This window comes from Leopardus geoffroyi, chromosome B1 (assembly GCF_018350155.1).
Source record: "Leopardus geoffroyi isolate Oge1 chromosome B1, O.geoffroyi_Oge1_pat1.0, whole genome shotgun sequence".
Classification (NCBI taxonomy): Eukaryota; Metazoa; Chordata; class Mammalia; order Carnivora; family Felidae; genus Leopardus; species Leopardus geoffroyi.
This window is the reverse complement of record NC_059327.1, coordinates 134058095-134074556: the sequence shown is the minus strand read 5'-3', so window position 1 is coordinate 134074556 and position 16462 is coordinate 134058095. Positions and strand designations below refer to the sequence as shown.

General features: G+C 37.2%; 1 protein-coding gene across 13 annotated transcripts in view; it reads left to right on the top strand.

Moving 5' to 3' along the window:
* Positions 1-16462, top strand: part of PTPN13 (protein tyrosine phosphatase non-receptor type 13) — a 233895-nt gene that overhangs the window by 87416 nt on the left and 130017 nt on the right. For all 13 annotated transcript variants that reach the window (XM_045473442.1, XM_045473439.1, XM_045473437.1 and 10 more), the window contains exon 3: positions 7404-7582. In XM_045473442.1, coding sequence (XP_045329398.1) covers positions 7404-7582 — 179 coding nt within the window. The remainder of the gene's footprint in view (positions 1-7403; positions 7583-16462) is intronic.

Below are 16462 nucleotides of genomic sequence, written 5' to 3'. Positions count from 1 at the left end.
GATCAGGTGGCCCGGAAATTTGCTGAAGAAGAGAGCAAATTCTTAAGACCAGTTTCCTTCTATACATATTGTCTAGCCATATATGCCCTGTTGCCTTTAATAATCGTAACCAATTTAGTTTTACTAATAGATTCTCTAAATACCACCTTTGTTAAAATCAGATATCACTGGTGTTTTGTTAACAAGATGCATGATTTGGAATTACCTCAAGAATCTTGCACGTACGTAACAAAACAAAACTACTAGAAGTCTAATTGATCAGATGCCCTACCAAGATTCCAGTGGTTGTGGTTTGGATAGGTGGCTTACATGTGTTTAGTGTTTAAAAGCAAAAAAGAAAAACGAATGTGTGTACTTGTGTGAGTAAGTGTCATCATTAAGAAATAAAAATGTTTTTTTTTTCCTCTTCTAATGAAAAAAAACTCATAAAAATACATCAGAGAGCCTGTCTGCATAATTTCATTTTATTGGCATGCTATAAAATTCTGTTACAAATAAAAATTTCTAAAACTGTATGCTGATACCATAGTTGATATGTGTACATTCAAATTAACATCATCTAATAATTCATGTCATACCTTAAGGCAATCAATTTCACATGAGTAGTTTACTCAGGAAGTATAAAGTGTATTGATTATAAATTTGGGTTTAAAATTTTTTTTTAATGTTTATTTTTGAGAGAGACAGAGACAGAATGCAAGTGGATTAGGGACAGAGAGAGAGGGAGACACAGAAGCAGAAGCAGGCTCCAGCCTATGAGCTGTCAGTACAGAGCCTGATGCGGGGCTCAAACTCAAGAGCTGTGAGATCATGACCTGAGCTGAAGTTGGTCGCTCAATCGACTGAGCCACCCAGGCGCCCCTGATTATAAAGTTTTAAACTAGGTTTCCTAAATTTGAGGTCTATGCTAACTAGGAATACCATATAATAAATAAAACATTATAGAAGGTAGATTCCCCCAAGGAACTAAAGAAAAAAATAATATTTTATGATACCTTGTACTTTAAATCATCTCTATTTCTTATGACTTCTAGGTAAGAGATGCCAAAAAATTCCTAAAAATCTAATATTTTCTATTTTTCTGAAATTTACAGTACTTCTAATACAGGCACCTTCTTCCTTTGGAGAAAAAAAAAAAAGCTAATAGGTGGTAGAAGATGAACTTAAAAAAATTTTTTTAATGTTTATTTGTTTTTGAGAGACTGGGACGGTGTGAGCAAGGGAGGGGCAGAGAGCGAGGGAAACACAGAATCTGAAGCAGAGTCCAGGTCTGAGCTGTCAGCACAGAGCCTAACGCAGGGCTCGAACCCATGAACCATGAGATCATGACCTGAGCCGAAGTCAGACGCTCAACCGACTGAGCCACCCAGGCACCCCGAGATGAACTTTAAATAGTGTCTTTTTATTAGATGTACTGTCTACATCTGATATCTTCAGAGAAAAGACTTATTAAATAATAACAGCTACCACTTTTGTGTATGTGCTGCCAACGTGAGCATAACAGCTACTACTTTTGTATTGTACTTTCTGTGTGTCAGGAACAGTTCTAAGGGTTTTTTCCATGAATCCTCACAACAACCTTACCTACCTGAAGAAGTTGAGGCACAGAGAGGCTAGGAAACTTATTTAAGATCACAGTATAAGCTGTAAAGGTCAAACCTAAGATATTAACCTAGGGATTCCGGCTTCAGTCTAAACTCCTAACCATTATACCATACTTCTGCTCTTAAATAAGACTACATCCTAAATTAACAGTCAGATACTAAAAGGAATGAAATGAAGCTGACAGCTGTCTGGTATGTTTCTAAGTCTCCTGGTTGAGTTTAGAGATTTTGATGATTAGCAAAGTCTGGGACCTATTGCACCAGAATATAAATTCTTGAGGACCAAAGGTTTGTAGGCATTTATTAAAAGAAAATATACGTGATGTAAACATTAATGTCTTTGAAGACACTATCATTATTAATGTACACTATATAGATGTCTTAATTCCCATTATTTACACAATTTGTTCAAAACAGGATTGCTGTTCTATTCTGATTCATATTAGAAAAACTGAAGTTTTGGGGCGCCTGGGTGGCTCAGTCGGTTGAGCAACCGACTTTGGCTCAGGTCATGATCTCACAGCTCGTGAGAGTTCGAGCCCCGCGTCAGGCTCTGTTCTGACAGCTTAAAACCCGGAGCCTGCTTCTGCTTCTGTGTTTCCCTCTCTCTCTGCCCCTAACCTATTCGCATTCTGTCTCTGTCTCTCTCAAAAATAAATAAACATTAAAAAAATTTTTTTTTAAAGAAAAACTGAAGTTTTAAAAAAGTAGTAACAGGGGCGCCTGGGTGGCGCAGTCGGTTAAGCGTCCGACTTCAGCCAGGTCACGATCTCGCGGTCCGTGAGTTCGAGCCCCGCGTCGGGCTCTGGGCTGATGGCTCAGAGCCTGGAGCCTGTTTCCGATTCTGTGTCTCCCTCTCTCTCTGCCCCTCCCCCGTTCATGCTCTGTCTCTCTCTGTCCCAAAAATAAATAAAAACGTTGAAAAAAAAAATTAAAAAAAAAAAAAAAAAAAGTAGTAACAAAATTTATGAGGTATCAAATTTTTAATTGGGACTTGATCTATAGGATAGACTGTAATTTCCAGTAAATCTGTAATAATTTATCACAAAGTTTTACTAATCAAGAAAATGTTGAAACATTCTAAACCAATTATTTTTTTTCTGTTTGTGCATTGTTATACCAGATGATTTATCTAACAATGTCTATATTTGTATGCACATATGAACTGAATTTTTTAGAGAATTCTGTTTTATAGAATGAGTTCGTGAAATTCTTCAGAGTTTGGAACAGTGACCTCTGCATAGATTTTTGCCAGTCACTCTAACAGAACATATAGAAGTAGGACTACAATTTCTGTATATATATTTAAATAGGGAAAGGGATTTTTCAGGTCAAAATGATGTTGTTGTTCTAAGTCTTTAGATGATTTCCTGATACTTTTATTTAGTTCTGTTATCGTTTGTGTTACCAGTTATGATCATTTCCCTCTTAATGCCATAATTGAAAGGCTGAAAAATAAAATGAAGGGGACAATAGAAAGTAAGCTCCCTCAGGAGGAAAAAAAAGTGTGGATATGGGTCTTAGTTTAAGGGAACGTCAGAAAGAAGCTCTAAGTAAGATGCTTCTTTGCATATCAGATTTTTGCTTATTTCTAACTTTGCCTCTAGCTGCTTGAAATTCTGTTTAAGCAACTTTTTCTGTGGAATGTTGGTAAAAATCTATAAATAGAATCATTTGACTCCTGGAATCAGTTCACATCAGATTTACTGTTTCATAATAATAGCATTCTTGAGGATAATCATCACACAACTAAAACATTGTAGGACATCAAATTACAAGCTTCTGGAATTCCATTTTTAAATATTCTTTTGTTAGCATTCTGTGAAGGATTCTGAATGCATTTGCTTAAAATTCTTTCCTTGTAGTTAGACCAGGACAGTGAATTACACTCATTTGAACCAGTACCCTACCTCTCCTCACTTGTGGGTTTGCATGTGTGTATGTTTTGGGTATTTGACAACAATGCAGTGTGTTGTTGCAGCTGCTTTAGTTTTATTACAAGACATTTAAAAAACACATTTTAAAACAATGAAAATAATCCGTGTCATTCCTTTATGTGTGTGTGTTTTCTAACAAGCAAAAATATGACCAACCTTAGTAATTCTGTTTCTCACTGCTCTCTACCATTTCTCTGCCCAAAGTTCTTGCTGTTCCTTGTACAAACTTAATAATTTCCTGGCCACGTGTCTTTACTTTGGCTGTTTCTTTTCCTTGGAATCTCCCCCTTAACCATGGTCAAATCTTATTCATATTAAACAGCCACATATAAAACAAAGAAATTAATTCTTTCTTCATTGTAGTTAGAGTAATTATGCTGCCTCTAATACTCCCTTTGTATTCTTTTTTCTCAGATACCTCATGCTTTCTCTCTGTAATACTGTGGACTCTTGAGCAAATGACTTGTCATGTTGAGAAGATTATGTTTAAATGTGAATAGTGTTTATAATAATGGCATGCTTTACATAAACACAAACCTGTTGTACAAAGTACAATTTGAAAGATAAAGTTCTTGCCAGAGTAACAGTAGTTTTGCTGACCTTGGTTGTGCTCGTAAATAAATCTCTTAATTTCAGACTGTTAAGCGATTATGGATTACTTTCACCTTTTACAGTTTCTATACTGTGCTACCCTGTCAAGGATAGGGTTAGTCTGCAGCCTGGGATGAGGAGGAGAGTAGCAAAGTCTTTTGGGTCTAAGTGGACACCAGTATCCAGTATGGCAGGACAGAACATAGCCTTTAGATTTCCGAGTGGCATTTATGCCTCTTGAGTTAGCTGTGATATCCAATTATTTACAAATTCAAGTGGTAATAGGTATACTAGAAATCATAATTCTATCCCCCAAATAAGGCTGACAGGAATTAGATACGAGAGTTAGAATCCCAGCTTCTTCTCTTAGCTTTAGGATTAGAAACTGGGCAGCTGTTTGGAAAGACTAACAAAAAGAATTATTTAAAATAGTGAGGTGGATATTGGGAGTGATGAGTGAAAGAAGTGTGAGAGGGAGATTACAATACCACGCTTGCACAGATGCCCAAGAGAAGAACAATCTGTAGAAAAAAGACTGACAAGGGGCAGTCAGTCTTAATGTTGAAGTACCCCAGGGTACAATCCTTGTCCTTGGTTTCTTTTCTATCTCAACTAATTTTTTGGTGAGTTTACCCAATCACAAGACGTTAAATACTGTCTAGTAGGCCAGTGACTCCCCAAATGTATGTCCAGTTCAGACCTTTTTCCCAGTTCCAAATCCAGCTGCCTACTTGATACAGATCTAGTAGATACTAAATGTAGCAGATCCCATTCCAACCACCATCTTGCAAGCCCTACCTCAGCAACCTGTGCCATCCTGTATCTTCTCTACCTCAGTTGATGACCCTCCATCTTTCCCATTACTAAGACCAAAATCTAGGAGACATCCTGATTCTTCTCTTCCTCTTGCTTCACATCCAGTTTGTCAGGAAATTCTGTTGTCACTCCCTTTAAAATACATTCAGGTTTTAACAGGTTCTCCACCACCCCTACTGTTACTAAGATGGTTCTAGGCCATCAGTATCTCATATCAGATATTAGTGAATTGCCTTCCTTACTGGTCTCCTAGTGTTTGTTCCCTTTTATTGCTAATTTGAAAGGAATTGGTTGTGGACTGTTTTATAAATATCTATAACATGGGAAATACCAGTATTTCGGATAGCATCATTTGGCAAAGAAAATATTGTTCTTCCTTATTTGAGTTCTCTTTAGTTTGATTGTGTAATATTTGTGCATGAAATACCCAAGAAGAAGCATTTAACAGAAAATGTGTAAAGTGGCTGTGAAAGACAACAATATACCTAGGTTTACCAGCTGCAATGATTCATTAAAACATACGTTACCTTAAGAATTGTGAGCCATGTTTTTAGCGGTCTGATATGTGATTGGGTAGGACTGTAAGGATCATTGGTCTATAACTCAGCTTTGGTGCAATGTAAGATGTTCTGACTGATCAAAGGATACATTCAAACACACTTTTCTCCCTTGACACAGTTATTAAAGACATGTTTCAGATTCATGAAAAATGCAGGAGAACATATAGTTGTCCTTTTATTCTTCAAAAAAGGAACGAATTTTAATAGTTTACTTTTTATTTCATTTTATTCTGATGCTCAGAATCTTGACCATAGGTAGAGGTTTAAAAGTCAGAAAGGATGGATGATTCAGTTCTAATAAAAGTTGTTTTCAGGAACGAATAGGTACTATAGGATGTTTAACAAACTGTGCCATAAACTCTGGCAATTTCTTATGATTTGACTTAGATAGCAGTACAACCTGTTTGGATTGCATAATGCGGCATTGGCAGTCACAGGTCTTTTGTGACTTTATAGCAGTTTCTTGAGTCTGTGATCCAGTTCACATAGCAGTTACCTTAAAACTTATATTAAATTCCTTTTGAAATGGGAGGACAAAATAAAATTCCCTCTAATAAGTATATTTTGTTGAGCCTAATGTATACCTTTACTTTTGGGAGAAGGCCTGCTAAAATCTAAGGAATTATTTTTTTTTTAAAGATTTTTTAATTTTTTTCTTTATTTTGGAGAGAGAGTGTAAGTGGGGGCGGGGGGGGAGGCAGAGAGAGAGAGAGAGAGAGAGAGAGAGAGAGAGAGAGAATCTTAAGCAGGCTCCCCACTCAGTGTGAAGCCCAATGCGAGGCTTGATCCCAAGATCCTGGGATCATGACCTGAGCCAAAACCAAGAATCAGACGCCCCACTGACTGAGCCACCCAGGTGCCCCTAAGGAATTTTTTTTTAATGTTTTTAAACATGAGCTCTTAGGCACCACACAGGCAAGCATTGAAACAAAAAATTGTTAGAGACCCCAATGATCACATTTGGTAGTACAGAAGCTGCCTGAAGTTCTAGTGAAATGAACAAACAAAACAAAAATTAGAATTCAGACAAATACATATTTTGATGCAAAACAAGAGACTTTCATATAGTTGAGACTTTGCTAATTCCAAATCTGATGAATGGTCAAAGAAATTATTTTTTACGTTTGACAACACTATAGTCTAAATCAGGAAATCTTACTTAGCAGAGGGTCCATAAAAGGGCTATAAGGAGATCCATGAATCTCTTTTGTGTACAGTTCTATATTTTTATCCATTTCCATGAAAAAGAGACCATACTTTTCACCAGATCCTCAAAAGAATCCATGATCCCCCCCCAAAGTTTAAGAACTACTTGATCCTTGGGGCGCCTGGGTGGCGCAGTCGGTTAAGCGTCCGACTTCAGCCAGGTCACGATCTCGCGGTCCGTGAGTTCGAGCCCCGCGTCGGGCTCTGGGCTGATGGCTCAGAGCCTGGAGCCTGTTTCCGATTCTGTGTCTCCCTCTCTCTCTGCCCCTCCCCCGTTCATGCTCTGTCTCTCTCTGTCCCAAAAATAAATAAACGTTGAAAAAAAAATTTAAAAAAAAAAAAAAAAAAAAAAAAGAACTACTTGATCCTTGTGCACATTTGTATCACTGCGATAAAGTTTTTGAACCACATTTGATTCTCATGACTGGCAGTGAAAATCTGTATTTCTACTTTCTAAGGTTTACCATCTAAGTTTTAAAAGATTAAGTCCAACCAAGGTGGTGTTGCTGGTAATGCTAGTAGCAGCAGATACGTGAAACCCACTCTGTTTGTAGCATATTGATTTGGTGTTTGTCACTGCACTTGGACACAATATGCATAGGCTGGGATAGTCATTTAAATGATCTATACTTTGATTATAATTTTAAGCAGTTTTTTTTTTCTTTTTATTCTATGTGGTTACAAACCAGTAAGCGTAGCTGATCCTGCTGCCCTTGGTTTCATCATTTCTCCATGGTCTCTGCTGTTGCTGCCATCTGGTAGTGTGTCCTTTACAGATGAAAATATTTCCGATCAGGATCTTCGCGCATTCACCGCACCAGAAGTTCTTCAAAATCAATCACTAACTTCTCTCTCGGATGTTGAAAAGGTAACTGTTAAGTGTTTTTAGCTTGGTTTTGTTTTTTTTATTTTGGGTGGGGGTAGGAAAAGTAAAAGACCCTGGGCTACCCGCCCTCCACCCTCTGAAAAAGAGCCACTGAATTTTAAATGATCGTGTATTCCAGGAAGTGCGTATTTATTTTGTGTGAGAATAGTTTTATAAAAATTTATGGATCTAAGAAACAATATTTTTTATTAGTAAGGTGAGCCATTATTAAGTCATGTTTAAAAATACTAAATGCCTGCTGTGTTTAAAGCACTGTATTTGTGAGGAAGATGCAAAAATAACTAGAGAATTGATCCTGATCAATGTGTATAGAACAACCTGTAATATATGGATTAAAATAAATATACGGGGTAGACTATTTTAGAATGTTGGAAGAGGAGCAGTTAATTTTTAGCTTAGAATGATATCACAGGAAAGGTAGCATTTGTGTTGGGCTATGAAGAATGAGTAGAATTTAGAAAAGTAAAAATAAGTAGATGTGAACGTTCCACTCAAGGTTGTTGGTATATGCAATGATAAGAGATAAAAAATTGTCCACTATGATAAGGGAATGTTTGGTTAGACTAGCTGGGCTAGAGCATTAGGTACCTGGAAGCCTGTGGTTAAAGAGAAGGAGACTATTAAATCAGAATAAAGAAGACTTTGAATACCAGTACTTGAGACTTTCTTCTGAGGCATATTTTCAGGAGAGTGATTATGATGTGACTTGTGATTTTAGAGGGGAAGTTTGACAAAAGTGTGGGTAACTAGATAAGATGAAAGATTATATAGGGATTGTATTATATAGGAATATATACAATATACAAAGTCTATACTACACACATCTATACACACATAACAAAATGTATAGGAATTGTGTAGAAATCTAATAAGGGACTTTTAATAATCTGGGGAAAGAGCTGAAAATCATGTGATGCCTTGGGAATATAAAGGCATGGATGAAAGGGATACAATGGAAGCAAAGCTCGCAGTTTGACAATTCATTTGATGGAACAATTAAGAAGGAAAAGTTCATGATGGAAATATCCAGTCTGAGGATGACAATAGCATTGACATCAGAAGATCTCATTTCATTGTCAAGGCTATGAAAAAATTTATATATATATACATATATATGTATATATATACATATATATGTATATGTATATATATAGTATATAGCAGGTTGTGATAATTTAGATATAGAACTCTGGAGAATTAAGAACTGGGTATGAATATTATTTCCCTTACATTATTCCACATAAGTGTAAAAACTAACATAATAATTTCCTGGTAGTAAAACCTAAAAGTTTGTGCATTTTTTTTTTAATGTTTATTTATTTTTGAGAGAGAGACAGAATGCGAGTGGGTTAGGGGCAGACAGAGAGAGAGAGACACAGAATCCGAAACAGGCTCCAGGCTGCGAGCTGTCAGCACAGAGCCCGACGCGGGGCTTGAGCTCACAAGCCGTGAGATCATGACCTGAGCTGAAGTCGGCCGCTCAACCGACTGAGCCACCCAGGCGCCCCAAAAAGTTTGTGCATTTAAAATTTTGATATACATTGCCTAATTTCCACGTAAAAGGAATTGTACTAATTTATCCTTCCATCCTATCACTGTCAGTGAATGTTTCCCTTTTCAGAGAGGGAGAGAGAAGGAAAGAGGAGGAGAAAGTGTGTGTATTTGTGTATGTGTGTGTGCGTGCACACATGTGTATTGATTAAGCTAGAAGAAGGCATCTTGATTTGAGCCATTGTGTTTCTAAAAGAAGACTAAATAGAATTGGTAGAAAATCCAGGTTTATCTACCCAGTTTATCTACTCCATGAACTGCTTAAGAATTTTGGGAGTGTTGGTCATTGTTATAGATCATGAGAGTATTCAAATGTACTGGTAGTGTTTTATTAAGCTGGATAGCATATATATAGTTATTTACTGTTATTATTTAAATAGCATGCATTCATTCTGTACATTGTGTGTGTGTGGTTCATTTAATAATAAACTTTTAAAAGATAGAAGGTAATTAGAACATTGGAAATAGGCATAGTGTGTGTGCAAATTATTTAACACTTGATATCTCTAGATCTTAATTGAACTCCAGGATATCTACAAACCAGTGAAATGGCAAACTAAGTTTTGCATGTTTGAGCATGTTCAGAGAAGGGTGTCCATAACTTTATCAGTCTCTCAAGTGGATCTGGTGACCTCTGCAATAGAGTAAAGCCATGGATGTCTTAGTTTTGAAAACTTCTACTGAATTATAATAGGGTTTTTTCAAATTATGAAAAGTTTTGCACAGTGGTTTATGAATTCTTTCTGGAAGGCATTTAAAATCCACAATAGAAGAAAAAAGTGCTTAGTAAAACTTTTAGGTGCACAAGTGCCTTTCTAATTTGCGTAAGGCTTTCCCATTTTGCCCTGTGATGTCAGGATACCCAAACAAGTAAACTGCCTTGTGTTTAGGTTCAATTGTTAGAGCACATGGTTGAGAAAGTGATTGAAGCCTGCCTGTTAACTAGACTAAGTTTTAGGAGCCAGAGCTGAGATGGGATGGGTGTGGTATTGTTGCCATTACTGTGGTAAAGTAAAGTTGATTTATTTGTGAATCTAATGGGAACTTCTGTTTACCTCATGCCTTAAAAGCTCCAGTGCAATTCTAAGTATGAAGAAAATCAAAGACAAGTCTTTTGATCCCATTCCTGTTTGCAATATAAGTATAAAGCAAAGGTCAGAGGAGTAGTCTTATATTCTAGTATTCTTTTTGGGGAGTGGAGCAAAAGGAGTTACATTTATTTGACCACTAATGGCCAATAAATTCATGGAAACTTACTAATTTCACATTGTGGTGTGAAAATTAAAATTAAAAAGCACTATTCTAGTATTATGATTTTAATGGGGCAGGGGTGTACTGAAAAAGAGGACGGTAACTGCATTTCACAACTTTTATGAGTTAAGGATATGTCATTAACTAGTATGCAATACATTCTTGCTATTGATAGTATATAATATGTCAATATTTTTTTAAATAATACTCGATGCCTAGCACAGTATTGTGAATAACAATGAGTATTTGGTAAGATCTTGATGCATAAAAATGTTTTCTTCATTCAATGGAACTTGTTTTGTAAACTGTATATGTACAGCTGTATGAAAAAATTTACCTCAACTACCAGCTCTATAAATAGGCACTTTCATTTATTTGCCTTAAAGTTTTACTTTTCAAGATAACATGTCTCTTTAAAAACTCGACAGGTTTATACAGGTCACACTAAGATTTTTGATCCTCTGGCTTTTCTGTCTTACTGGTAATTGTTCACTTCCTGCTTGCATGGTACATGCTGTGCTTAATTTGGCAGTTCTTTTGAAATCAATTTGATGGGATTGGAACCTGAGACAAATTCTTGTTGTGATTTGTCTTCAAGAATATTGATATACTCCAGGGATTTGCACTATATCCCTGATAAACTAAAGGAATCTTAGTTTAAGTGTTTATTGCCACTAATTTGTAATCTAAATATCAGGAATTGTGGCCCCTATCATCTCTGTTCTTCTTGAAAATCAAGGGTCATCTTTATAAGAACAATACTGGAAATTTGCTTCTCCAACCTTAGCAGAAGCTTCAACTGAACTTGTCAAAAAAGACCAGGGGCGCCTGGCTGGCTCAGTTGGTGGACTGTGTGACTTTTGATCTTGGGGTTGTAAGTTCGAGCCCCACATTTGGTAGAGATTACTTAAAAATAAAATCTTTAGGAGTGCCTGGATGGCTCAGTAAGTTAAGCATCCAAATCTTGATTTCAGCTCAGGTCATGATCTCACAGTTTGTGGGATTGAGCCAGCATTGAACTTGCTTGGAATTCTCTCTCTTCTCTGTCTCTGCCCCTCCCCCTGCCCATGCACGTGCTCTCACTCTCACAAAATAAATAAACATTAAAAATTAATTAATTAATTAATTAAATCTTTAAAAAAAAGAAGACCGATATCTTTACCCCCATTATACTATACTTACTCCATATTAAATCTTATTAATGCATCCTTTCTCCCCTCCTTCTCATTTGTTTATTCATTCACCCATAAATTTGATAAGTATACTTATTATATGACAGGCACTATGCAGATCACTAAAGAAGAAACTCCAGGACTATCTAGTACCAGAGTCCAATATGCAGTAACACAATTAGATTGAAAACTTTAAATACTGGGGTTGTGGAGATGTCTACCTCACACCTACTAGGATGGCAGCTATCAAAAGAACAGAAAATAGTGTTAATCAAGGATGCAGAGAAATTGGAACCTTTGTGCACTGTTTTTAGGAGTGTAAAATGATGCAACCAATATGGAAAACAGTACAGAGTTTCCTGTGTGATTACTGTGTAATCCAATAATCTCACCTCTAGGTACATATCCAAAAGAATTCAAAGCAAGATCTTGAAGAGATATTTGCATACCCATGTTTATTGCAGCTGTATTCTTAATACCCAAGAAGTTGAAGCAACTCAAATTTCCATTGATGGATGAATGGATAAAGAAAATGTGGCACGGGTAATTGTGGCAGGGGTAACTCAGTCGTTTAAGCATCCGTCTTCGATTCAGGTCATGATCTTGCGGTTCATGAGTTCAAGACCCACATCGGATTCTGCTGACAGCTCAGAGCCTGGAGCCTGCTTCAGATTCCATGTCTCCCCCTGTCTCTTCCCCTCCACCACTCACGCTCTGTCTCTCTCTCAAAGATGAACATTTAAAAAAAAATGTGACATATACATCCAATGGAGTATTATGCAGCCTTTAAAAAGAAGGAAATCCTGTCACGTGCTGCAACATGGGTGACCCTTTGGACATTATGCTAAACAAATAAGCCAATCACAAAAAGACAAATACTCTCTGATTATACTCATGTTACATATATAAACTAGTCAGACCTTAGAAACAGAAAGTAGAAATGTAGTTACCCAAGGCTGGTGAGTGGCTGAAAGAGGAATTTATGTTTAGTATATACAGAGTTTCAGTTTTGCAAGATAAAAAACTTTGAGAGATCTGGTATACAACAAAGTTAATATGCTAACACTGCTGAACTGTACACTTAAAAATGATTAAAATGGTAAATTTAATGTTATATTTTGTACCACAATTTTTTTAAAGAGTCAAATGCTATGGTTGTGATAGGTACAGAGCTCTATACAAATTTAGTTCTTTTTATTTTTTTTTAATTTTTTTTTTTTTTTTTTTACTGTTTTTATTTATTTTTGAGGCAGAGAGAGACAGAGCATGAGCGGGGGAGGGGCAGAGACAGAGGGAGACACAGAATCAGAAGCGGGCTCCAGGCTCTGACCTGTCAGCACAGAGCCCGACGCAGGGCTCGAACTCACGGAGTGTGAGATCATGACCTGAGCTGAAGTCGGACGCTCAACCGACTGAGCCACCCAGGCGCCCCTAAATTTAGTTCTTTTTAAAGTATCATCACCTCAATATACCATGTTCCACTAGCTAATAAACTAATCTCTGATAATATGTTATTCAGAGCTAATGGCATTATGTGGTACTCTTGTCAGGTAATATAGTTTCATCATATTAGTCTTTAGTATATAGGGTCTTATATACTTGAATAATTCTTATGATGGAAACTTAAACCATGAAAGAGAGACACAGGAGACCAAAATAGACCCTGAAATATCCCATTTCAGCAGATTCCTGAGGCCAGTCTATAATGAGTGGGTCTCCTCCAGATACTCATGGTCTGTAGTGTATATAAACTAATGTTTCAAGCCCTACAATAGCTTAGAGTAAACTAAGTTGTCAGATAGGTTAAGATAGTAGTATATATCAGAAACTAGCTGAATGTACTTCTCAAATATCTAAAGTGTGGTGAGATGTAGAAGGTAATAGGTGAGGGGAACAGGTTAATTTTAAAACTAGAAAATGCCAACCTGCTGATTTGAGATTTCAAAATAATTGGGGGCGGGGGGGAGGTACCCCTCCCAGGAAGTACAGAAAGAAAAGATGAGTTATGACCAAGTAAATTTTTACAATTGTTTTATATATTGGGATCCTAACCCATGATACCCTTCAAAGTCAAAGGAATGGATTCAGGAGGCCATTAAAATTTTTTTTAATTATATGCCAAGAAAATATGAATACATGTATTTTTCTGGATAGAGGGCTCTTGGCTTTTATCAGATTCTTGTTTATTTTTATTTATTTTTTATATGAAATTTATTGTCAAATTGGTTTCCTCTTTTTTAAAGGCTAAACATCCATGACTATCTGCTGCTAGCTCCCAAACTTATGTATCTTTTTTTTTTTTAATGCTTATTCATTTTTTCAGAGACAGAGCATGAGCAGGGGAGGGGCAGAGAGAGAGGGAGACACAGAATCTGAAGCAGGCTCCAGGCTCTGAGCTGTCAGCATAGAGCCTGATGCAGGTCTTGAACCCACAAACCGCAAGATCATGACCCGAGCCAATATCGAACACCCAACCAACTGAGCCACCCAGGCACCCCTCAAGTTTATATATCTTTAACACAAAGCTCTTTAATTTAAATATACAGCCACATGTTAGATATATTCACCAGAATGTCCCACAGGCATCTCAGACTCACTAGATCTGAAACTAAATATCTTTTCACACACTGGAAGCTTTCTCCTCTTTTGTGTGCTCCCTGTAAATAAATGGGCCATCATTTCCCCAGTTTGCAAGAAAGACTCTTAAGATGTCATTCTTAACTTTTCATTCACTTCAGGCCCTCATTCCTAAATCTAGTCAGTGATTAATTCCTATTGATTCTAATTCTTCAGTGTCTCTCACATCCATCTATTTCCATTAGTCCTCAGTGCCTCTACTTTGTCCAGTCCATCATGAATGACCAGTGCTGCAAATACTTTCTAATAATCTCCCTGCCTCCAGTCTTGCCCCTGGCCAGTTCATTCTTTAAACTAGCCAGTGCATTTCTGAAAACTCGTATTTGATATTGTCCCTTTGCTGCTTAAAATTATTCAGATTCTTGGGGTGCCTGAGTGGCTCAGTCGGTTAAGCATCCAACTTTGGCTCAGGTCATGATCTTGCAGTTCGTGGGTTCGAGCCCTGCGTTGGGCTCTCTGCTGTCAGTGCAGAGCCCACTTTGGATCCTCTCTCCCTTTCTTTCTGCCTCTCTCTCTCTCTCTCTCTCTCTCTCTCTCTCTCTCTCTCTGTCTCCATGTCAAAAATAAATAAACATTAAAAAAATGTTTAGATCTGCATTTCACTTGAAGAAACTTTAGACTCCTTACCATGGTCTTTGAGGGTACACTGCACCAGCCTTCTCTCTGAGCAGTCTTTATCTCAAGCTTTATGCCTCAACCATTCTGGATTTACTTCAATGTCTTGGATGTGCTAAGTGCTTTCTTTCTTCTTAGTCTTTGCACATTCCTTTCCTCCAGCCTCGAATACTCTTTCACAGCATCTCAGCTCTTGTCTCATCTCCTCATTGTCTGGCTAACTTTTCCTGTAAATCTAAAGTTTTCTCTTACACTAATTGTACTCTCTTGTACACCACATTATCTTGTCTTGGTTACTGAAGTAGAAGGTTTGAGATGTCTCATTATTATAATACTCATTATTATATCGCCTCTGCTCTACGCTGGTGGTTCTCAAAGTGTTGTCTCCCAGCCATCAGCATCAGCATCATATGGGAACTTGTTAGAAAAGCAAGTTTTCAGGGGCACCTGGGTGGCTCAGTTGGTTGAGCAACAGACATCGGCTCGGGTCATACTCTCACAGTTTGTGAGTTTGAGCCCCGCATCAGTCTTGCTGCTATCAGCACAGAGCCCGCTGTAGATCTTCTGTTCCCCTCTCCCTCTCTGTCTCTCCCCCACTCACACTCTCATGCTCAAAAATAAATAAAACATTCTTTAAAAAATTTTTTTAAAAAAGAAAAGCAAGTTTTCAGACCCCACACCAAATCTACTAAATCAGAGACCACAGAGGTAGGACCCTTATCTGTGTTTTACCAGATTATTCTGATCTGTGATAAAGTTGGAGAACCATTGCTGCATTCCATATCTGCCTCTTAGGAGATGCTCAGAATTTGTTGAGTGAGCAGAAACAATTAAGGATTTTTTTTTCACCCAAAGATATTTATGCTTTATTGCTATTAAATAGCCACAAAATCTCAAGGGGTTTTGCTAAAAGGAGCTATGTAGCACATATAAAGCAGTTCTTATTTCTTCAGAGAGATCACTGGGTGGGAGGGATCTGCATATCAGACTGTAGTATCTTACCCAGTGTCTTATGGTCAGTGAGCTAAAGCTTTGAAGACTTTCCAGCTCCTCTTTACAGAATGGATGTAGAGGTAGAGGGTATTCTTTGAGCCTTCTCAATGATGACTGTTTCATTATTATCCCATTTTATTTTTCAACAAATATTTATCAAATTTGGGTTCTGAGTAAAATTTCTGGCTTTGTCACTTGAAAGATGTGTGACCACATGCAACTTGCTTACTGTTCTATGCCTCAGGTGACTTATATATAAAGAGATGATGATAGTACTTGCTTCATAGTGTTATTAAAAAGTTAAATAAAATAGTACTTAGAACAGTACTCAGCACAGAGTAAGCACCCACTAAATATTATCTATCTCTATTATATGTCGAGTGTTATTCAAGGTCCTGGGATAGAGTAGTGAATAGGACAAAGTCTTTCCACTGATAGAGTTTACATTCCAGCCCATTATAACTAACTGTAAAGATAAAAACACATTTTTGTTCCCCATCAGTTATATTAACTAGCTCACTCAAGTGCCCTCCTGTCCATGCACGTTTTCTTTGTATCTTTATCTCTGACTCTTCCCTTTTCACATATCCACTTAATTGCCTAAATTTCTTAAGTCCAGTTCTCAAGCCTAGCCATCCTTGTC